Genomic DNA, 24,311 nt, shown 5'->3' on the forward strand with positions numbered 1-24,311 from the left:
ACGCCCCTTCTGACACGGAATCTCTTTTCGAAGAAGAGAACACTCACAACCGAGTGAAGTGACCAGGGCAAAATTACCCTATCATTTTGAGCCATATGTAGATGATATGTGGATCACTTCTAACTAACAACAGCCTCCCAGACAGTATGTATGAGCCAGCCCGGCCGAAGTCGTGGTCATCTGCAAAGCACGGGTTCAGCGGCGGCTCGTCCACCCACCTACTACGGGACACGGAAGCGCGGCCGAAGCCGTGATCGGCGGACGTGGCACCGATGGGCACATCGTCACGTTTACCACCTCTGATTTATGGACGCGGATCTTACGTTCTGAAATGATTACATCCTCCCCCACAACTATTGGTTTTTTTTAGTAGCTCTATACACACATACGTGTCATTTGGAACCCACGAAGCTCTCGTCCTTTGCACCCGTGCAATCCATTTTTTATGACGAACCGGATATTTTGGAAACTTATAAAGGATTAATCAATCCTCCTGAGCGTTCGAGCAATATCCAGTAATGCAATGAGCCGGTATTGTGGCTAACACGAAGGAACAACGAGCTGCTTTCCAGCCGGGAAAACTAGTATAACCATACGAGACCACTTGAGTGGGTGTCTGCTACTAACATCACTTCCTGCTTCTTCTCGAAAACTAATCCCTCGAGAGAATTTTCATGGCGAGAGTTACAAAATCATGTTTTGTGGCGAAAAAAACGCATGGGTCCATACTGGCTGCCATTTTTTCAGTAATAACATACTAAAAATCATGCATTTCATGACAGTGGCCCTTTAAGTAACATCTTCTTTTCAAATGACATTCATAATACGGCGGTAGAGACGCAGGGATCCACAATCTTGTGTGCGCTGGCTAATTAGCAGTGAACTGCATTTAAAATTTTTGTTGCTCCAATTTTTTAAATCACACTCGCGTTGGTGTAGTCTAATGACAAGATTTCAATAAACAGAACTCCCCTTAACGACACTTGGGAGTGGTGATAAAATTGCATATATGTCTCCTTTAAATTTAAACCCTCCTCTTTTTTTAATAGAGGTTAAAATCAAACCATTAAAAGAAGAAAACATTGATCCTTGGCGTTATATATTCAATAACTGAAAAGATGTACCGCACATGTTCTCATTAAGCGCACCATCTGCCTTATCTTTGAACAATCCAATTCTACTTTTCACACTTTATTAAACGTGGGTGGCGACACCATTCACACAGAACATAAAAGTGAATAATTGCATTTCCTTTTTATCTCCACAACGTCCTTTTCTCCACGGTGTTTATTTAAAGACGGCTAATCGTCGTCGGCACATGCGCTTGCTTGTTTTGTTTTTTTTTTTTGCCGGGGTACAATTTTAACACTGGGCCGAGTTAGCCGTGTTAAATGGGACTGCGGGAAGAGGCGCGCCATTAAGATGATGTACTAACACGATGTGGGAATGTAGGCCGTGATACCCAATCCGCCCGACGATGGCGTTGCGAGGCGATAACGCGCTATCAGTCCAGCTAAGTGGCAACATAACTCTCGCCATATCCCTCACACGAGAAGACCGAGCTTCCCTTTTTTTTTTTAATTTGTCTGCCAGTTATTTGGTTATAGCAGTTGTTTGGGTTAATCTTTAGCATTCCAGGTGAAACAATTCTTAATTTGAAATATATATTTTAGGTAAAAAGCAACCATAAAGGTGCACGACACTTTTATGTTTGTTTTACTTTTCCATGGAGCAGCTCATCTCATTTCTTGGGGCTTTTTGTAGTACATTTTTTAAGGTCATACAATTCTTCACGTACAAACAATTAATGTAATTTCCAGCCTATAAGCCACAATTTTTTCCACACGCTTTCAACCCTGCAGCTTATGCGGCTAATTTGTGCATATTTTCTAACGGCCGCAAGGGGGCAATCGAGCGGAAAAGGTAAGCCTGAGTAAGTGTTAGAGCTGTGCTAGTTTTAGCGCCGTGCTAGCGTGTTGCTGCTGCGTTACGGCCATGTCTCCGTGATCTATGTATGTGTTTATTTTAACTGGTCCTGTTAGTGCTGTGCTAGCGTGTTGATGCTGTGTTACTGCCGTGTTGCTGTGATTTTTAGCGGTATGTCTTATTTCAACCGGCCCTGTTACCGCCGCGCTAGCATGTTGCTGCTGTGTTACTGCCGCGTCTCAATGATTTACGCATTTTTTTTTAACTGGTCCTGTTAGAGCTGTGCGACTGTGTTGCTACTGTGCAGACTGAATGGTATGTTTTTTTTTTTTTTATTTTAACCACCCTTGTTCATGTTACCATGTTGTTGCTATGTTAAGCTAAATTAAGCTAAGGTATTAAAACATTGAAAGTTCTTTCTCTGTACTGTCTTTCTTTGTAAATATCTCGTGTTTCGATGTGGGTTTTAATGTGGGCACTTGCGGCTTTTACACAGGTGCAGCTTATGGATGTACCAAATGGCATTTCCTTTACAAATGTACTTGCTGAAAAAAAAAACCCTCAATCGGATACTTTTATTGTGAGTAGATGAACGGTATACCAAATTACATCAAGATTTTCATTTTTGCACAAAGCTGGAAAATTACTCTTTTCAGTCTGCACAATCATGGCTTCAAAGTAATAAGTCACAAATTTGCAATATTTTATTTCTTGCCTTTTCACACACATATATATATATATATTTATTTTTTTTTAAACACAAAAATTCAAGTTCCAAGGCTCAAGATTGATAGAAATGAATAATGCGGGAGGCACGTCTGTAACCCAAAACATTACCAAGCGTCATTGCGGCGAAGCGTTAAGTCGCCAGTCAGCTTGAACAAGGTCGAAATGCTTTCTTTTCCTCTGATAGTTTGTTCTACTTAGAAACGATATTATTCAAAAATGACACACACCATGAATAATGCTAGATTCTATACTGCTTAGCCTCTTCAGGTAAATGACCTTTCACTGGTACTCCATTCAAATATATATATATATATATATAATGTATATCCACACACACACATGATTTGTGTGTGTGTGTGTCATCATTATGTATTCTTGATAACATTGCTGCTGAATTTAAATTAAACTAAAGGTTAATGGGCTTTTTCTGTGGTGAAGAATGGGGCTCACTAGTTTTTATGTTGGAATATAATTAAACACAATCAAACCGGTTCGGGCATCGTGAATTTTCGAGGGAATTCAATAAAATTACACAAACTGCAAAGCAGATGTCCACATGCACATACATACATGCGGTGCTTGTGTTGACCTTTTCTGAAACTTTGTGAAATCAGTTCTAAAATATTTTTGGTTTTGTATGTGTGGTTGTAATTTTTAGAAATGTGTTACTTTTCAACATTGGGCCTTTAATTTTATTTGTCTTGGACATGTAGTTACTCAATTATTCATTTGAAGTTATGGAACACGCTGTATGTACAGGGATTTTCTCTGTCACAGTCATTCAGTATCCATCCATTTCCTTTGCTGCTTATCCTCACAAGGGTTGCGGGGAGTGCTGGAGCCTATCCCAGCTGTCAACGGGAAGGAGGCGGGGTACACCCTGAACTGGTTGCTACCCAATCGCAAGGCACATTGAGACAAACAGCCACACTCACAATCACACCTAGGGGCAATTTAGAGTGTCCAATTAATGTTGCATTTTTTGGGATGTGGGAGCAAATATGCAGAATATGCAAACTCCACATAGGCGGGGCTGGGATCGAAACCGGGTCCTCAGAAGTGCGAGGCCAACACTTTACCAGCTGCTCCACCGTGCTGCCTCATTCGATATGTGTTTTATAGTTTAAAAAAAAAAAATTCAGAGTAACGTACATCTTTATTACATTTTTACATTATAAAAACATATTAGAATTCAATGGAATGGAAATGATTTAACAGTTTGTGTGTCACATTCATTGCAGCTCCTGATATGAGTGACTTGACCAATTGGATGCCGTATCTTACAAACATATAGACACACACAAAAAAAGTTACGCCTACTGTATGTGACTATGTAACCAGCAGTAATATTAGTCATTTTTCACAGAGGATAAATAATCTATGCCTGCGTGTATTGCTAAATTGTGTCGTAAACGTCGTACGCATTGTTCTGGTAGCATAAAGGTCGAGCCAATGCTACTTGCTTCTTTTTCGTTTTTTTAAATGTTGTGCAGAGTGAGTAAAATGTGTATTGTATAGAATTGTGATTAAAATGTTGTTTTTATTTGTGCACTGGAGTACATTTAGGAGTCTGGGTTTTTCTTTGCCTTTTCTTCAGTCAAATTTTTTTGTATCATAGTAACTGCAAGTACATGTTGCTGGTACCTCGGACGGGCGCGTTGCAATGATAAGGTTTGTCCACACACCCTGCTGGAGGCCGGTTGTGAGCTGACGATCAATGACTTCCAGTGGGCCGTAATGCAGCCCAGATGCTTTTTTTGATTAAGAATCTTGGTTAGGGATAACAACGGTGAGTTGCACGCACACGCACACACACACACACACACACACACACACACACACACACTTCGCACATGCGGTAACAGCGGCTTCGAAGCGTTTACTGCGTAATCACTTTTTGCGAGACACAGATTGCGCCGTACGATTGGTCGCCACCCGTGACCAACGCACCAACATTTGGGCCCGTCTGTCGTGAGGTGTGCCAATGCAATTTTCACCACTTTAAAAGTGGGACGCACAATATGGCAGCAGGCTGCATGAGGCCACCAAGGGGAATTGTGGGGCAGGAATCCGCGGGTGGCGGGAGTGTGTGTGTGTGTGTGTGTGTGTGTTGGGGCTATGCTTTTTGGCATAATGGACCTTCATCTCTGGAACCTTGACTGTGTCATGTTTGCTGCAGAAAGAAGCAAGACGGCGGCTCTAAAATGACAAATTTATTTATGGCCAAAACATGAAGTCAGTGCTTCGCACACTGTTCTGCAAATTAATTTGTAACAAATAGTATGATGGATCATTCAAAAAGTGCATACACACATGTAGGGATTGAGGCACCGATAAAATAAACTTAATAAATCAAATTCTAGGTGTCACGTCATGTTGCTACTTTTGCCCTTTGTTTATGCCAGTTTTGCTTCAATTCTTTTTCGGTATTGTATTTTCCAGCTTCGTTCATTCATTCTGGCCATAAACTCGTCATTTCTGCTTTGCAGTGACTGTCGTCAAGGATCCCTGTTGACTTCTCAAATCTGCTCTTCATTAGTACTTCATGTCTCATGACTTGGAATGGGTTAAAAAAAAAAAAATCACCAATCAACTCCAATATCCCCCTCCCCAATACAATACCGATATGGGAAATCCCCTAAATCGATTGAACTCCTGGCCCGTGAGAGGCGTTCTGTGATTTGCGTTGTCTGGACACAACCCACACTTGACCAAACAACAACAAAATGGCGGTTGTAGCTTGCAGCAGCCTGACGCGAGCGCCTTCTACTGGGGTCATTTCGGGGTTCCCTGCAATTTTGGAACGCAGGAAATAGACAAAAGTAAGGTATTTTTCTAGCCGTGTCAGGCAGAATTATAACACGACAAACCACTTTGACAGACGCCGTGCGGATAATGTGCAACAACCCGCGGCTAATCCCGTTGACTCAAAACAGATGCACTTGACAAATACTTTTGTTAGCAAACTGCCGCCAACCTCTGTCCACACATAGACAATAACAGTCGCTTGGTCTCTCATGGGTCGCCCACTTCTTATGGGTTGTTTTCACTGATGTCACATTTTTTTGCTGAATTATGCATACACCACTCCCTACCGCCATTTAATCTCCCTACCTAACGCGTACCAGAGTTGTAGCCTGTGGAATGCTCTCCGTTACTGTTTGTGTTTTTGTGTTTCACAGGCGTCTCGGGTCTCAAGTACACAAGAGAGGACTTGCGAACCATCAGAGGGCCTTCTTCTGACTTTTCGTCTGACATTTTTCCAACAACTTTCGCCAATTCACTGAAGCTTTTTCCAGAGTTGCTAGTCGCTAGCTTTTCAAAGCCTCGTTATCCAGTACACAAGTCTGCTTGCATAAGTGGGAACATCGTCTAACGCAGTGGTTCCCAAAGTCAACCTGGGCCTGGACCCCCAGTAAGTTGTTCAAAAAGCTCCCGGACCCCCAATTTCAACTTTCGCCAATAATGTAGTGCTGGACACAGCTATGCCATTCTGGTACAAAGGAATACTCAATTTTAGTGGCTCACGTGCTCTTGATTTTTATTTTTACACAATAAATCAAAACATGGTTCAACACTGGAAAGGACAATTCTCACATCATGATTAGCTTCCAGATGATTTTGTTTTTTCGTCTTCACATCACGGACCCCCTGGAAAGACGTTTTTCACCCCCTGGGGGTCCGTGGACCCTATTTTGGTAACCACTGGTCTAACGCTTCCGATGGCCAACATTACAGTTAAGATCCTTTATTGTTAGTCTAGTGAAAGAGTCGAGAATTTTGTGAAATACTGGATTTGTTGATTTTTTTGTCTTTCAGCCATTGTCATCAATTTTTAAACAAATAATAAACATTTTGCTGTGCTTGTGGTGAACTAATATACAGGTTTTAATTTTGGGGGAAAAAAATGGAGTAAATGGAGTTTGCCTCGATATTAAAAAAATAATTTCACTGCCTTTTGTTTTCCGTGTTATCATACACGTAAGTGCTCCTCCTTCGGGATTTCTGTCACTTTGATCAAAAAGATCAAAGGCACAATACTGTGCTTTTGTGACGCAGTCCTGAGTCCCATGATGTGTGTATGCCAGGTAGCCTACTAGTCGGTCTGGGCTTGATGTGTTGTCGGTCGTGTCTTCAATAAATGCAGTTAGAAACATAATGTCGTCCACCTTGCCTATGTATGAGTAACGGAGCTTAGGGATCGAAAATGGCCGCCGTTCGAGGCAGCACAACGGGTGACGTCGCGTGAAAATAACTCATACTGACAAGGACGTAAGGACTAGCACATTTTTCTGGGTGAAAAAAAAATCATAAAATTAAAACCTTTTGTCTAACAATCATTGCAAGAAACTCTCCACTCCTGAGCCAGCCACGTGCGGTCTCACAAGTGGGTCTTTTACATGGAGGCAACCAATCAGAGGTAGGGGGGTGGGTCTTATCCAAATATGGAAATAGCGCATACAAAACTGGGTCAAACAGAAGAGGGGCCTTCCGTACACTCGCATCATTACAAACAGCCAAACAACCAACAACTGATTAAAAAAAAATGAAAATTCAAAACAGCTAACTAATAAACCAACCAACCGCTAATCAACTTAATTAAGCAAAGTGCTTGGTTTTGATTGACACCGTCAGAAAGTCAATCAATTAACGTGAAGACGCAATGAGCACTGTGTAGAACAGAATCTCTGTTCCCGCTTTAATCACGACCTGTTTTTTTGTTTCTTGTCAAAATTACAAATAGGAAAAAAATGATAGACATTCGTGGTCACAGCACTTTATCACAAAGCGCCAATTTACCCGTGTCGATTACTGTGGTTAGTTTTGTTAGTTGAGTGAGTTTGTTGGTTGATTGGCTAGCTGGCTAGCTGATTGCTTTCTTTCTAACCAGTTTGTTCACTGTTTTAGTGGCTGAATGCTTGATTGGTTGGTTGGTTAGTTTTCTGGTTAGTTTGCTAATAATTGATTGGTTTACCTTGGTTAGGTTAGGTTGTTTGGTTGCCGGGACATTGGATGGACGGGACTGGACTGGATTGGACTGGATTGGACTGGTTAGTTGTTTATTTGGTTGGTTGCTCACGTTTTCTTTGAATGCTTTGCTGGATGGTTGACTGTTTGTCTTGCTGGCTGGTTCGTTGATCGTTTAGTGATAAGAGTCGACTTGGTTGGTTCATTGGATGACTGGCTAGTTTGGGTAGTTCAGTTGCAGGATTGGTTTCCTTGTTGAGGAGTTCTCCTGTTTTGCTTTTTGTAGTTTGACTCATGAACCAGGAAGTAGACTACACAGTATGCATCCATCCATTTTCCATGCCGCTTATCCCCACAAGGGTCGGCAAACTAAAAAGCTTTGCGTGTGCTTTATTACCTGTCCTTCGATTTCTCAGGAAATACACTGCAATAATATCAACCAAAAAATTATACATACAGTACAGCATAGAGTACAGGAGCTGTGCATCTGCATTTTTAAAAGCTCACTTAAGCCTCAGCGGATTATTTTGTAAAAGGTTAAAGAATCGGGCTTTTTGCCGAAAGCCATGTAATAATGTCATCATTTAATAATGTCATTATGACATGACATACAATGCAAGCTGACGTGGTAATCTGCTTGCAAGGCATGAAGGCCCTTTACCTCCATCACCGGGGACCGCGTCAAAACCTTGGCGTCGACGGATGGACGTTCACGCGGATGTGAAGAAGGAGGACCTGCAGGCGGAATGTAACACACGCACACCGCTCGGCCCCTGGAGGGGGCGCTATAAAAGAGCCACGAGCCCAGTCACGGACACAGCAGTCCGCCAGATGATTTCCCCCGTGACCATTTCCACCAAAGCCCACTTCTGCAGAGGAAGGCTGCATCGCGCGAGTCTATCACCTCACTTTCTGTTTACAGCACGGATGGCACTGTAATGCCACGAGGCCACCAAATGGGAGCCGCGGTTTGGATGAACCAACTTCTTTGTAGCTGATAATGCCAAATGGAAAACAATGCAATACTGTCCTCTACGTCCTACCAGTGGGTCGTTATGTCATAAGCCAGGCTGGGCCACGGCCAAAAGGGGCGTGGCCACTGCCCTGGTCGGTGACGCTTGTCACCGCTTGCAGCTGTTTCACAATGGGACTGTAATTAGATGGTGTATTGAAGTTGGAGTTTTGGTCACTGGCATTGAATAAACTTTCACTAGTTTTATTCAAACTAAGCTTTGAATAAAACTACGCCTAACGTCATGTCCTTCTCCTGGAATCCTGCATTTGGGTCCAGCCCGCACCGGAGGTTCGTGACACAATAATGGTATTTGTGTATTACATAAGCTAAAAATAACAAAAGTCCTAAGGCTCTACATTATAGAGGTACAGTACAAACTATACGATAACCTGTAACATGTGAAGATTTTGTTAAATTCCATATCTTGCCTTGATGTTGGCTTTCCATTATTTCCTTATTTAGGTTATTCTTTTGTAGTCCATTTATTTCTGGAACCCAAACTTCTCTCAATTCAGAAGCATATAATTGTCCTCAGGTGGATTGATGGAAAACAAAACAAAAAGTCTTAAAGTAAACAACAAGGCAAAAATCTCTCACCGTCGGTCCTGAGCGTGAGCGGCGTGGGGGGGCTGAGCACGCGGGTGTTGGTGGCCGTGTTCTTGAGCAGGCATATGTAGCTGCCCACGTCCGACGGCTGGACCTTGGACACGTACAGGTTGCCCGTCATCTGCGAGATGAAGCGCCGGCTGTCCTCGGCCACGAAGGACGGGAACTCGTTGAACACCCAGCTGTAGATGATCTCTGCGGGTAGGTGGACAAATTATTAAGAAACAGCTTTTTTTTTTTTTTCAAGACATATTCCCGACCGCTCTTTGTTGTATTGTATATATAGCTCTGTCTTACTGTTTTTTGTCCTAAAGGCTTCCTTTTCAATTGGATCATAGTGAATGTTCAACACCCGAAATAACCCGGTTAAAGGTTTCCACACCCACACTTTTACCAACAATGGCCTGTAGAGTGCGCTTTGCAGCATTCTTTTCATATAGACAATTACATCCTTGAGCTTTAAGTGACACTAAAATATGAATTGCTAATAATATGAAAATGGCACTCTTGTGCATATAATCATGTCATGCATTTATTTTGTGGGAATTGCACCATTTTGTTGTCTTTAATGTGACTCCGTTGTTATTTTTACTTTTTAAATGTGAATTTAAAAAAAAAACAGCTATCACATATAAATGTAGTATGATGGCAAATTATTGTACTGTTGCCACTCAAGTTTGGCATTAATAAACCACTAATAAGACAGTAATTAAATGCTAGTTAATAGAATTAAAGAGTAAGACAACAGAAGGTGACTAAGCTACTACTGCTTACAGCAGGCCTTCATTACTTCGTAATGTGGCAAAGGACGTCGCTACTATTACGTTTTATGGTCTGTATCAGCATTAAGTTCTTAAGTAAATGACTAAATGTAAATGTGCTGTCGCAGATAAAGCCACAGACGCCGGTGCTTGGAAAAAAAAATATTGTGAAGATGCTTCAGCTCTAAATGACACTTTGAATTTTAAATGGATTTCTAACACAGGGATGTGTTTTGATGGTTCAACAACTAAGTAAAATAGTTAAAAACAAGTCATTAAAGGTACTTATTTAACATAAAATGGAAAAAGATATGCCATATACTCACATAATCATTCTAAAACAATTTTATTCATCAAATTTCAACATTTAATGAGTGTGTGACACAAAGGCACCAATAGAAACCCCAAAAGTGGAAGTAAAATAATTTTTAAAAATGAGGTGTGAAAATGTCCCATACTGTACCGTCGAGGGAGTGCATGACAAACAACACCTGCGTAAGTGTTAATGGTGACTAATAAAATGGATGGATGACACACAAGTAGGATCCACTCCAGAGCTGCGTCGCCGACTGCTTCGTGAGATATTAACACATCTGTCACCACTTGTGGGCGAAAAAAAAAAAAAAAAAAGATGAACTCGGCGACAAATTAATCTCCTCAACGTGGCCTGACAGTATTTGCATGTGTTATCTGTCACTGCTAGAGAGCGAGAGCTGCCGTGTCGTCACTTCAAAGTGAAAAATATTTGAAAATGAATAAAGTGCCGTGTCAGCGTCGATCAGATCGGGAAACACTTGAACTCAATTCAGTGCTTGTAGCTAAACTAGATGGCGTTGCGGCTTTAACCTACTAAGAAGACTATTTGATAAAGGGAGCGAGGGATTAGGCTGTGGCGCCCGCGCACACACACACACACATACATACATATACGCACACTTATTTTTGCTTGGTTAGTAAATCTTCCTGCTGAAAGTGCAATAAAAGTCTTGTTGCCGCCATAATGCAAGGTCATTTGCCATCTTCACCTGATCAATAGCGCCGTAAAATGACTGAATCAGACTGATTGGATTTTTCTTTTAACAGCAATATTAGTTGCATCTGCTTGATCGATGTAGTGTTCTTGCGTAGTCATACTGCATCAGTTGCGCTTCAGAGGACTGGAGGAAAGCAGTGTACAGTAAAGTCATCACTGCAAATTCATGCGGCGTTATTCCTGTATTCACTGACCGTGTTAGTGTTTTTTTTGTACAACCTATCCCCAGCTTCTTATTGACAAAGTTACCTTTTTGCATTTGTAGCCATTTTGGAACTCCCTAAGAGGGACCCAAGATGTAAACAAAAGCCCTGTCAGTGTCTAGTAGGAAGGTAGCTCACTCCAGTTGCTTTGTGTCAGGGAACCATATTGAAGTGATGCATCTTCACTAATAGACAAGCTTTGAAAGTCTGGGAGGAGCCATGTTGAGCCTGGGTTGTTAGTGAAAGGTAATGGATATGCAAATATGTGTGCTTTTGGTACATTATTTTCAAAATCTCGGTGTCACGGTGGAGTAGCCGGAAAGCGTTGGCCTCAAAGTTCTGAGGTCTCAGGTTCAATCCCGGACCCCCCCTGTGTGGAATTTGCATGTTCTCCCCATGCCTGCGTGGGTTTTCTCCGGGCACTCGGGTTTCCTCGCACATCCCAAAAACATGCAACATTAATTGGACACTCTAAATTGCCCCGAGGTGTGATTGTGAGTGTGGCTGTTTGTCTCCATATGCTCTGTGATTGGCTGGCAACCAGTTCAGGGTGTACCCCGGCTCGTGCCCGTTGATAGCTGGGATAGGCTCCAGCACTCCACGCGACCCTTGTGAGGATAAGCGGTGAAGAAAATGGATGGATGGATTTTCAAAATCAAACCATCTGGAAGTAATTTATTTTGAATGGATTCCAAAATACGGACACCAAGGTCAGCTCATGTTGACTGATTTATCTTCATATATTAATTGATACTGGAATAGACGGATCAGAGCTCCAGGCAGACATGGAACACCGGAAACTGTGGAACCGCATCATGGTTCCAAGAATATGTACCACTTGGTAGTGAGTAGAAGTGCGAAGTAAAATTTATGCTAAACCCAAGTGAAAAAGCAAAATAAAATCTGTATAGATCCATCTAATTTGATATGAGACATATTATGTTCATGAAGGGTGGTTGTAACCAATGTGGTTGGACAGAAAATCAGTGAGGGCGTCCCGCTGTAGCATTGTCTGACTACGCTCAAAAGAAACAGCTCTTCTCAGTACTCAACATGTATTTCGTACCAGGCTGGCACCGATTGCAGGAGACAAATTCCTCGTGTGTTGCTCAATACTTAGTCGTTTAAACTGATCCTGATTCTGATTCAAATCAAAGATTTGAATGGCCCGTTGACTTGTGATTGCAAAAGACTCTTGGCAGTAATTGGGCCATTTGGTATCAGACTACACCGAGGGACTGTACAAAAAAAAAAAAGAAAAAAGAGCTTATTTTGGAAAATAATGTTCCTCCGTTTCTGCCTTTTATACATATCAAAAGCGCTCTTCTTGCTCGCAGGAAAATAAAAAACATCCACAAGCTAGCAAAAATAAGTAAAAAGCAAGCTTCTTCTGGAAGGAGAAAAGGCCATATGATGAGACTAAAGAAAAAGAAGAACAACCGGTAACAGCCAAGAAAAAGACAGCTGCATTTGAGAGACAGCAATCTGACTTAAAATAGAGGCTATTCACGAAAGGTATTTCCCATGCAACAAGCTCGCTTTGTGTAAAACGTGGTGAAGAGAGAGAGAGAGAGAGTGAGCAATAAAGTGAGTGATCTACAGGGCCAGTGCTACAGATAGGCCTAATCGTATTAACAGTTGTCAATTATATAATATTTCAGAAATTTACATCCCACTTCCCTTTCCGTTTCCTGGTTTGGATATGCTCCTAGATATTAGATATTAGATAAGAGTGCGCAGCACTTTGCCGGGAACGTCCACTTTTTGCATGTGTTCGGTTCGACATATTGATACCGTTTTCGTTCCTATATGCGCGGTAATACTTTTTTCAAGCCATGCTCATCTGAAACTGTTGTTTACCCCCCGTGGTTTTTATCAATTTCCCTGGCACGATCTTCATCTTTTTGCTCAAAGACTTTCGCCATACCGGAAAACGTGCAGACCGCTCGATATCATATTGTAAATAAAACTATGCTGTTGTGAACAGAATGCTTCTCTAAGAAATGTTAACATCAGAGTGAAAATACCGCCGAAATACCACCAAAATGCTGCCGGAAATCGGAATGCTGTCGTTATTATAAGATTTAGATTTAATTTAGATTTAATGCAAACAGATAGCAAAGCCGTAAACAGGTAGCAATGCCGTTTTCCGCTATCACAGCTGTGACTAATTTCACGACGAGCGTTGCCGATAGATGCCGGCGGCCGGTCTTGATCACGGCCTCGCCCCGCGTCGAGCCGTACCCTAAAATTTTCTCAATGGATTTATGCGTTTCACAAAAATGACAATTTCAGCTGAAAAAACTCAGAATTCCCCGAATCCGCAGAAAATTCTCACCCCTGTACAGAGGATTTGAAATGCTTTGAATTTCGCGATCCCAAAACCAGACCCACCCAAAGCTTTTATTGCTTTCTACGATTGGAGGCAATTTATACTCAAATGTGTGGTCACCAGCTTGGTTAGGTGATGAGTCTGCTCAGTCCGGTGGTCAACGTTGTTGTTGCTCAAGCTTTAATTGAGCGTCAGTTTAAAACACTGCTGGAAGGGGTTGGGAATAAGAATCCTTTTCTACAGTTGGTTGTTAAGAAGGAAGGTGAAAAAACATTTTTTTCTTGCAATAAAAATGTCAAGGACCCTGAGCTGACGAATACCTATTGGTTTCTGAAGTTTTATTCTTTCGTGGACATGACAGAACATCTGAACTAGATCAATGTGAAAATGCAAGCCATTGGAAAATTGTTTGCATTTGAAAACAAAGTCAGAACACTTTATTGTGGATATTGAAACGGCTTTACGTATACAAGTGAGCAGTCATTCTCAGAGATGAAAAATATCAAGACCGACCTACCAGATGGATGCCTCAAAGCCTGCATGAGTTTTAAGATCACCATGTAGCAACCAGACTGCAAAGCCAAAGCCATCATCAAAACCGTGCGGCACCGGATTTACAAAGTATAAACTTAAGAGATTTATGATATTTTAAAATAGTTGGACTTAGCCATACACGCTATACATGAAAGCGGTCCATACTGGAAAAAGAAGGTTTTGACCCTGTTTTAGAAAACCTCATTACTTGGCTGTTCACTACTTTTCCCGCTGGATGATGTCTAACAAAAAGCGCTTCCAGAAGTGGGAACGAAGGCTGAAGAGCACTCGGCAAAACGCTCCCACCGGCGCAGTGCAGCGGCACATTGCGCCCAACGTATCCGAGTGAGTCATACTCACTCGCAAGAGCGTACATTAGAGGACGGCTCAGGCCAGATATGCTTTTATACACCGAGCAACGTTGCCTTTCACTGCTAATGATCCTGCAAATTGCCTCTCTAGGACGTGGTATTCTGCTGCACGCTCGGCTAGTCCGCTGCGAGGGAATCTGAGCGGCGGGAAAGCGGAACTTGCACACTCGTTCCGACGATCCCTAGCGATCAAAGTCAGCAAAGGCCTGATTGGTTAAGATTTAAAGATTACAAGATACACTTCCAGAGCATTTCTGGTCATTTTCCACTAGAACATTTATTGGAAAGGGTTATTGGTCTCACCATTCTGAGAACCGGGGTTCAAATCCTGGCCCCGCCTGTGGGAAGTTTGCATGTTCTTCCTGTGCCTACGTTGGTTGCTAATGGTAATGACCTGATTTAATGTGCTGAAAATTTGGTGGGAACTTTACCTGGTTTGCCTGTTTTTTGCATCTTTGGACTTGCGAGAAACCTAAACATTAAGGCCTCAGACTTGTCACCGGCACATATGTGACTAAGGAGTCTGACAGTTACAACCGTACTTGAGTTTTATTTGATGGTTTAAAATTTATGGCCTTGATGTGTTATTCATACAATATTTACTGTAACGTAATGTACTGTAAGTTTTACAACTACGTTTCCCTACCCAAGTGATAGAGTATGCTTGTTCCGACTCGGTCGTAAACCGAGGGCCCCCGGCGGTGTAAATGAGATCTCACCTGGAGAATGAGGCGGCGGCGTGCACATGAGCACGACACCTTGGCCTTCGCGCACCGAGACGCCACCTCTGGTCTTTGCGCTGAAGGCGCCGATGTCTGCAACACACAAAGAACACCGTGAACAAAATGTGCTGATGTTAAAACAATCATTCACCGACAACTAAGAGTCTTCGATGAGCCTCACGTGTGTCTATGTTTTTGGAATGCGGGAGGAAGAGAGACTACACAGGGAAAAGTCACATAAGCACCATAAGAACATTGAAAGGTCACAAAGGAGGGCCAGAGCCGAGATTGGAAACCCGAACCTCAGAAATGTGAGGCACATGTGCTCACCACTCTTGCGCCGTGCTGACCATCAAATATGAATTGTGTTCAAATCTATCTTGTATCAACACAGTGGATCAGCTGGTAAAGTGTTGGCCTCACAGTTCTGAGGTCCCGGGTTCAATTCCGTTTGCATGTTCTCACAGTGGCTGCGTGTGTTTTCTCCGGGCACTCCGATTTCCTCCCACATCCCAAAAACATGCAACATTAATTGGACACTCTAAATTGCCCCTAGGTGTGATTGTGAGTGCAGCTGTTTGTATCGATGTGCCCTGCGATTGACTGTCAACCGGTTCAGGGTGTACCCTGCCCTTCTGCCCGTTGACAGCTGGGATAGGCTCCAGCACTCCCCGTGACCCTTGTGAGGATAAGCGGCTAAGAAAATGAGTGGATGGATGGTATCTTGATGTTTTTCTTAACGGGATATGTCCGACTTTTGAATTTGGTACTGACCCATGTTATGATTGTGGCCATGTTAATTGGAAATTGGGTCGGCATATCAATCAAAAAACAAACACATGAAGAAGGATGCAGGCAAAAATTGAACAGGAAGTCCAGCTATCTATGCTAGTGACGTAGGGTGACAGGCAGAACAATGAAATATTCTTCCATTAGAATTCACTTTTTATGAAACTTTTTGTTTAGTGGTGTGCCGGGAGACTCTTGACACAAAACCGTGGCCCGAAGGTGCAGAACCAACATTCTAGGCAGGCAGGCAACATTAATTTCGCCTGCATGTTCTAATGAGGGTAGAGCATGGCGTGTGTTTAACGATCCTTTCGAGTATTCACCTTGAAAATTATTGACTACACACACAGAGGCAGCTGCCAGTTTCAGTTATTTGTTAAAATGGGAAAATATTAGTGAGCCCACAAATGCAAAACAATACAACGCATGATGAGGACATCAGTGTCGTATCAATGCGCTTGTCCTTGCGGTCACCCAACGCCTCAATCTCTCTCGGAATCAACTCACCGAAGGTCTTCTCCTCTCTCTCGCTGCTGATGAAAAACTCTTTACCACCCATTGATTTCTTCATATTGGACTAAATTCCATGTTTGGCCTCTTGGTGCTCATCTGGCAAGTTGCTGTCTCTGTCCTAGAGACGTCTGATCCCCCGTAATCATGCCTCATTTGCTCCATGAGACGAGTATCGATCGGAGGAGCTAACGACCCGCCGCCGACGGCCGCCACGGTCACGCTTGATTGACGAGCGGCTGTCAACTTTCCCCGTCTTGTAAACCCGTGCATGAGTCCCGACTTATTGCTCATCGCGGCTTTAATGGACTAACTTGGTGGCGATAAGAGCCGAATGGGGTCGTCTTCTATTCATAAAGGTTAGCCTGCATGTGCTAGTAAATAAAAATAAGCTTTCCCTGCATGATCAACAGTATATTATGCTGTACAAGCACAGTAATTACAAGGCTACAACACAACTGCTGCACTTGCAGGACCAGATGGGATGCACGAAGCTATAAATAGCCCACCTGCTGTGGAGACGGTCCGGTCCTAATTTAATGAATATTGAATGGACCAGAATGGGACCAAGTCTCCCACTGCTGAAGCATGATAACAGGTCCTTCCAAAATAGGACCATTGTAACTCGGAATAACCAATCACCGCAATGGGATTTCCTGGAGAACATCTGCGGGTGAGGCATTTTTCTTATTCAGGCCTCGGTGAAGCTCTTTCGTGTTAGTTTACATAAAAATGCATTGTTGGGAAAATTAAAGACCGCTGGGACATTTACATAATAAACATCACATCAGGACACAAATGTATCATACTGTAAGTACAATATTATACCCTTTTTCCCGCTCCTCGGTTTTCCGCTTCAAAATGGTACAGCGAAAAACTATGAAAAAGACAATGCAGGAGCCCCGAGAAAGTGTAAAAATAATTTCCAGTTGGGGTCATCTGAGAGGAGACTCCGAGTGGAAAATTGTGACGTATGCAAGACGTGATTCTGAATTAATTAGAAGATGGGGAGAAAAACTTATAAACTTATTCTGTAGTTCACACCATAAAGTGAAACTCAGGAAAGATTTTTTAGAAGGCCTGTTCCCAAATTAAAATTATTTTGATTGTTTGTTAGCTCTTTGGTTGATTGGTTGGTGACCAGTCCAAAGTGTACTCCAAGTTCAACCACAATGAGAGAAAAAAAAAAAAAAAAAAATGGATGGGCGGATGTTTATTATGTAATTACCGTAAATTCCGGCCTACAAGCCGCAGTTTTTATACACACTTTCAACCCTCCGGTTTATGCGGTGATGAGGCTAATTTGTGCCTTTTTCTAACTCGAGCAAAAAAGGTAAGAATGAGACCGGTGGAACGTATGTGCCAAGGAAGTGACCTTTCCCGGCCCTGTTAGCGCTGTGCTAGCGTAAGTGCTGTGCTCGTGTGTTGCTGCTGTGTTACTGGCGTGTCTCAGTGATATTTATATTATTCAATTTATTTTAACTGGCCCCGTTAGCGTTAGTGTGGCACTAGCAATTGGCAAGACTAACGTTAGCATTAGCGCCGCGCTATCGTTAAACTCTTTCTGTGTAATGTCTTTGTAAATATCTCGTGTTTCAATGTGGGTTTCAATGTGGGCACTTGCGGCTTTTACACAGCTGTGGCGTATGTATGTACCAAATGGTATTTCCTTTACAAATGTACTCGGTGAGGCTTATAACCAGGTGCGCACTGTAAGGCGGGAATTACTGTGTCTTGAGGTGGTGAACTCTGAGTTTCTGTTAAAAGTAAGCAATTATGATACATGCTTTTTCCACGTAGAAAATAAAAACGTGGAATACTTCATGACACACTCAAAAATGGATGGATGAAAGTTTGATTAAGTAGAATTTATTTGTGATATCTAGTGAGTGACATGATGTACTATGTATGTATGTATGTACTATGGGTGAAAAAAAGTCCAATTTTGTGTATTAGTTTGCAGAAGCCGTTTGGGGCAACTGCAAACTAGTTCAAGGCCAATCAATATTCCTAACTTTTTTCTTTTTTTAATAATCCAGAAACAACAGCGCGGTCATTAAGGCGTCGTCCGACATTATGAGGCAACATATGTCGGCATGAATGTTTAAAAACGCGGTGACGCAACCCGCAGCAAACCGCAGCAGGTGGTTGATGCTAATTACCTTTAGCGGGCTTCAATCAGGACGCATTAACGTAAGCGTCATTTCTGACTGATGGAACATTACTGAGTGGATGGTGGCTCCTACGGCTCCGATCTAATTACCGCTCTGAATTATTATTATATTTTAATGAGCTCAAGAAATTAAGCCTGTAAGCATTGACTTTTGACGATATTTTTCAATAAACAATGCAATTCATTTGGGTGTATTTGGGTTTATTATTTGAGTAATGACTCTCCCGTGATCATCAGTCCCGACACGTGAGAGGTGAAAATTTGGAATATAAACATGTAAAACTGTGAACACCAGACTTTTACATTGTGAAAATGCAAAAAAATGATAGCATGAATGGATAGAAAATGCGAAAGACAATGATGTATCTGTGTGTTGGACATACGCTTGGAGATGCTGGGCGGTGTGGCGAGTGACGTGGGTGATCTGTAGGAAGCTTGGCCGCTTGGCTCAAGCCACACAGACAACATTGCAAGAAAAAATTGGTTTGGTAAAATATCGGACCTTTCATTTCATCAGCTTCTATTTAATGATATCATTAATGTTTGTATAAAGTTCGGTGATAGCGCTTATTTTCAGCTTTAAAGAAAACATACTGGTTTGGGGGGTTGGAACAAATGAATGCCATTTCTGTTCATTCCATTGGCAAACACGAGTGCGTGTGGTCAGAGAACAAATAAAATTCATGTCTCAAGGCACTGCTCGAGATGCTTTACTGTTCCTAATCTCTCTTAATTGAACTTTTGTACGCTTTTCTTAATTTTCCTTTCTATCTCCCACAGGGACTGGGGATGGAAATTAGTCATAAAGCGAGTAAAGCGCATCTCAACTCTTGAGTTTGTTTTCTGTCCATGGTGTCCGACAAATAAAAAAATTAATTCAACATTTAATACAGTAGACTGCCGGACACCTACACCCCAAAGATGGAAGGCTTAGGGAGGGGGAGGGGTGGCACACCTTCAAAGTAACAGCCCTAGTGGACGCTCGAACAAAAATGGCCGTGAGTGGAACGTCTACTGCAGGCGGCGTGACCGAAGCGTTCCCGGTGCCCTCCCACTGCTCCCCTCCGCCGCCACTTGGCCGGCCGCTGGGTTGTCACTTGGGAGGTGTTACGCAGCCTTTATCTGACCCAGCAAAAATTCTGCCAACTTGACTCGACCCAACGTAACACGCATCCACGAGGTCACGCACGACCTACGATTCTCTTGCACGGCTGAAGAATTTGAAATGTACTCTGCTAAGTTGGCTGCTGTATTTTTATTTTATTTTTTATTTTTTTTTCCCCAGACACCCTGGGGAGTAACATAAAATCCAACATAAATGTGAATAATCTGCAGTTTATATAGCAAACAAAACCCCACTACTTGATGTTCACTCATCGTATTTTCCACTGACCATATTAAGTATTTGTGGACAAACTCAATTATTCACATTTTCTTTGCTCTTTCTGTAATGCCCAAAGATGCCACAGGATGCCCCCGAAGCCCTGGCTAATAGGAAAGTAGATATCTTTCTATGATGGGGAGGAGCCAGGTTCAGCCTGGGTTGCGATAGGGAGTTTTTCCACGTTTGAATGTTTTTGCCCCACTAAAAACTGAAAATAAAATAATCTGTCATTCATTTTTTTAGGGTAATGTTCTAAAACAAATGAGCAGAAGTCGCCGCAAGGCACTTATTGTGACACGACATCTTTTCTGTTTTTACGACGACAAATCTGATTCTAAGTCTAGAGCACCTATTTCCGTGTCTTCGCGGACCTTCCCGAGCAGTGCGAATTTTCACGAGAATAAGGCCACACTTGTTATATGGTGGACTTTACTGTGAAAGCCCACACTTATAACAAGTTACTGTGCAAACAGTCTGTTCCCACATGAGGGAAAAAAATGTTTGCATGCGTTCCAGCAGAAGATTCAACTGTGATGGCTTCATTTGAACCGAGGAGCATTTCTACAATGTGCACTTAAAACTACTTTGGCCAATGAAAACCCCAAATGCTCTTTTGGCCTGAAGAAAAAAATGCAGTTTAAAGAAGAGACCTCACATCCCTTTTTTTTTTTTTTTTTTTACCCTTCAGTGCACATAGTTCCAGGCTAATTGAGCCATTTGTTTCCTTACACTGTCCTCCGGCCAGCAGAACACACCGGACTTCGAACTTTCTTCCTCCCCATAGAATCGCCAATGACCCTATTACGGTCTGAGCTCGTAAAAACCAACAGTGTTCTTTCTCCTCTTTTAGTTGGGCCAAACTGTTGGGGAGGCCTGCGGGTTGTGGGGATAGGGAAGGAGTGGAACGGGTGGAACGAGTGGTTGGGGGGGCTGCTTGTTTTACCCTCATTTACCGCCACGATATGGAATAAGTGGGGCCATCCCATTAACGCGGCAAGTGGACTTCATCCAACGAAGCCAGTGGGAGGACAATTAGGTCATGATCCAAGAGTTCCTGACTGTCCGCCCTATTCGCTCCCATTCTGATGAGCCGTTTTCATCCTGCTCACCGTTTTATACCATTTCAATTGAATGAATTCCTCAATCGTTGGAAAATTTAAAGGCTATGTTCCCTTTTTGGGAGCAGATTCAGTACTAAAAACCCCATTTGATATGTAGTATTCGCAGCCATCTATCTCCATTACAGTAAAGAGGTGGTATACGCACTGGACAGGATGTTGGTCAATTGCAGGCCACAAATAGACAACTTCCAAATCTATCCGATTGATGAGCTGAATGACATGTAGGCTGCCCAGTGACTAAAAATACAATTGCTGCATTAATTGTCATGATTGATTGATATGTATACGGTTCAGTGACGGAACAAAAATCACATCGCTCGAGGCTTAAATGTGTTCAAAAGATTGGAAATAAAAAATGTTGAATGAATACTGATGCTTTGTAATCTCTTGAGAAAAATTGTAGAAACAATAGCATTCCATATAATAACATAGCTAAAACATCACCATAATTCCTGGCCTACAGAGCGCACCTGGTTTTAAGCCTCAGTACACAGAAAGAGTTTAATGCTGGCGCCGCACTAACATTCACAATTTTCTGTGTACCGAGGCTTATAACCAGTTGCGCTAACGTTAGCATTGCGCTGACGCTAGCGCCGCATGACTGCATAAACAGCAGGGTTGAAAGCGTGTAAATAAACTCGCGGCTTGTAGGCCGAAAATTACTGTCATTCTTCATAAAAATGAGAAACTTAGAAAAAAAAAAGGATTTCCTCATTCAAAGGTATTTATGAGGAAAGCCGTGCACCATTAAACCCGGTGGGTGCACGGTGGAGTGCAAAAAAATGACTTGTCTTGATTGTCGTGAAAGGTGCAAGGCTTGCATGTTTGCCAATTTGGCAGGTAGGTCTTGGACAAGCTGTGCACACGAGCGCAACGAATCTACATTATATGCCCGTGGTGGTCCGCTGACAGTCCTGTATGAGCGACCATGACGCACTTTGACCTCCGAACTCAAACCAGGTCTTTGTTTCTTCCGCCAAGACAAAGACTGTCAGTAAGCTGATAGAGCTTGTGCACATGACCTCACCATTTTCACAGCGTCATATTGCTGGTCAAACATTAGATGTCTAACATTGTGGGAGACATTGAACCGGAGGAGAATATTTACAATACCGGAGACCTGTTGTGCTGTTGGTTGTCACAACAGACGAGACAGATATTCAAAGAGTTCATTCTATGAATACCAGCCCAAAAAAACAGAAACATCGATGGATTTCGGGAATTAAACGGGATGGATGGTGCCCAAACAAAATACACACACGCCTCTGTAGCGATCGCTTCATTTCAGGTAGGAATTATTCATCTAAGTCTCAAATTACCAAAAGGTATTTATAATGCCAAATTGGCTCATTTGAGAACAATGCGTGTTAAAAAAAAAAAATGTCTGTCGCAGAGGTTTACGGAGGTTAAGTGTGGCCGCAATTGCTTCTGTGTATGTTCCATGGAAACGACTCCGTCCTCTTTTTTTTTTTTCAATCATAGTTAATGAATGGAAGTTTGTGTAAAACCAGGGGTCATTAATTTAAATATTGGTTAGTATTCGTATTGAATACTAGCAGAAAAGATTAATGGATTCCGGCAAACGTTAACGTGTTGCCGAACACACTTCCACGTTCACAAGCCGTCAAACCCGCCGCTGTGTGGGATTTATTCCTGATGAGAACAGATCCAGCAACAAAGTATTCGTATGCGTCCAGACTTTTATACGCTTTCAAACTTTTCCGTGTAAATCTCGACGACTTACTCACCAGATCCATGTGTATATCCAGTTGTCCAAGACAAGCGGAAGCGAATTAACAGTCCAATTTCTTATCGGCAAAAACAACGATTTCGTCATTAAATATGGGTCCTCTATGCCGTGTTTATCTCATTTTTCCACGTACCGTCGTTTATTTTCACCTTCTAAATGTCTGACGTTATCGGACAAGACTCTGGGTGTCGTCTCAAACTAACTTAGCATTGAGCAATGCTTAGCTTGACTGGAAATATGGCGAGGTAAACAAAAGTCATGTGATTTTATGACGTAGATGCATGACCTCTACATCATGTCACATTGAAAGGGAATAAGAGGAGCCGCATCGACTGGGCAAGGCTGCGATCACGCCGACATCAGCCCAGATGTCAGCCTTTTAGATGCGCTGGGGTACCCCGAGCCACAAATTTACCAACCACTTGGTCCAATCCGCCTCCTAGCAGATTTACACTACATATCACGGAAGCACAAAAATAGAGTGTATGCTCATAGAGGCCCTTCTGAAGGTTACATAAATGACCGTCCGTGGTAGCATAAAAGATTAATAATACTATTTTACTCACAAGCAAACTGCAAATGAGCATCCCGGCTTAGAACGACACCAAAGGTGTTCTCGGCGCGGCACTGGTACGTCCCGAAGTCGGTACTTTCGCTGGCGTTGGTGATAATCAAGTTGCCCTTGACGAGCCTATAGCGGAAGCCCGCTCGGGTGTCCACCTGTGACCCGTTCATGTACCAGCTGTGAAGAACACAAAGCAAGTAGCTTAGATGCAGCGTACATTTCCGTGTTTCCTTTGAAGCAACTTCTGTAAAATCGGCAGCGTGGGTACTGACAAGAACGAGGCGTCGTACGTCACGGATGGAGGCGCAATTACCTGTATGCTGGTGGCGGGTTCCCTCGTGCCTCGCAGTGCATCACCACTTTGTTGTCGCCGCTGTCCAAAGGGAAAATCACGTCGTCGGGCTCCTGGATGAAAACAGGTCCAAACTCTTCGCTCTCTACATAAAAGACACAGGAGGGAGGGAGAGATAGAAAACTGTTGAGGATGATCGTCATTATCTCTACAGGAGGTCCACAATCTTCGAGCATTTGTTTACTCGAAATTGTTCCCGTGGTTCAAGCGCATCTCGAAAGTAAGACTCTATTAAAGCAAACATGCAAACTGCGAAGGAATCACAATGGAAAGCCCATTTCACAGCCCAGAGGAGCATTTTGTTGTGGAAGAAAGATAAACCCTGGTAAATGAATAAAGGCCCTCAAAATAAAATCTTAGCAATTAGCATGCTGTGTCATTTGGACTCAAAGAAGGCCTGAATGTTGTTTGTTTGTTTGTTTTCGCCCCTGTAAACACACACGTGGACAACGGCTAGTGAAGGTAGC

The 24,311-nt window shown here is 42.6% G+C and overlaps 1 protein-coding gene across 7 annotated transcripts in view; it reads right to left on the reverse strand.

Moving 5' to 3' along the window:
* cntn5 (contactin 5) overlaps positions 1-24,311 on the reverse strand; it is a 129,181-nt gene that overhangs the window by 57,428 nt on the left and 47,442 nt on the right. For all 7 annotated transcript variants that reach the window (XM_061828054.1, XM_061828052.1, XM_061828053.1 and 4 more), the window contains 4 exons: positions 23,806-23,929; positions 23,494-23,669; positions 15,198-15,293; positions 9,236-9,439 (listed from right to left, as the gene is read on the reverse strand). In XM_061828054.1, coding sequence (XP_061684038.1) covers positions 9,236-9,439; positions 15,198-15,293; positions 23,494-23,669; positions 23,806-23,929 — 600 coding nt within the window. The remainder of the gene's footprint in view (positions 1-9,235; positions 9,440-15,197; positions 15,294-23,493; positions 23,670-23,805; positions 23,930-24,311) is intronic.

The sequence above is a fragment of the Syngnathoides biaculeatus genome, chromosome 8 (assembly GCF_019802595.1).
Source record: "Syngnathoides biaculeatus isolate LvHL_M chromosome 8, ASM1980259v1, whole genome shotgun sequence".
In the NCBI taxonomy this organism is placed as follows: domain Eukaryota; kingdom Metazoa; phylum Chordata; class Actinopteri; order Syngnathiformes; family Syngnathidae; genus Syngnathoides; species Syngnathoides biaculeatus.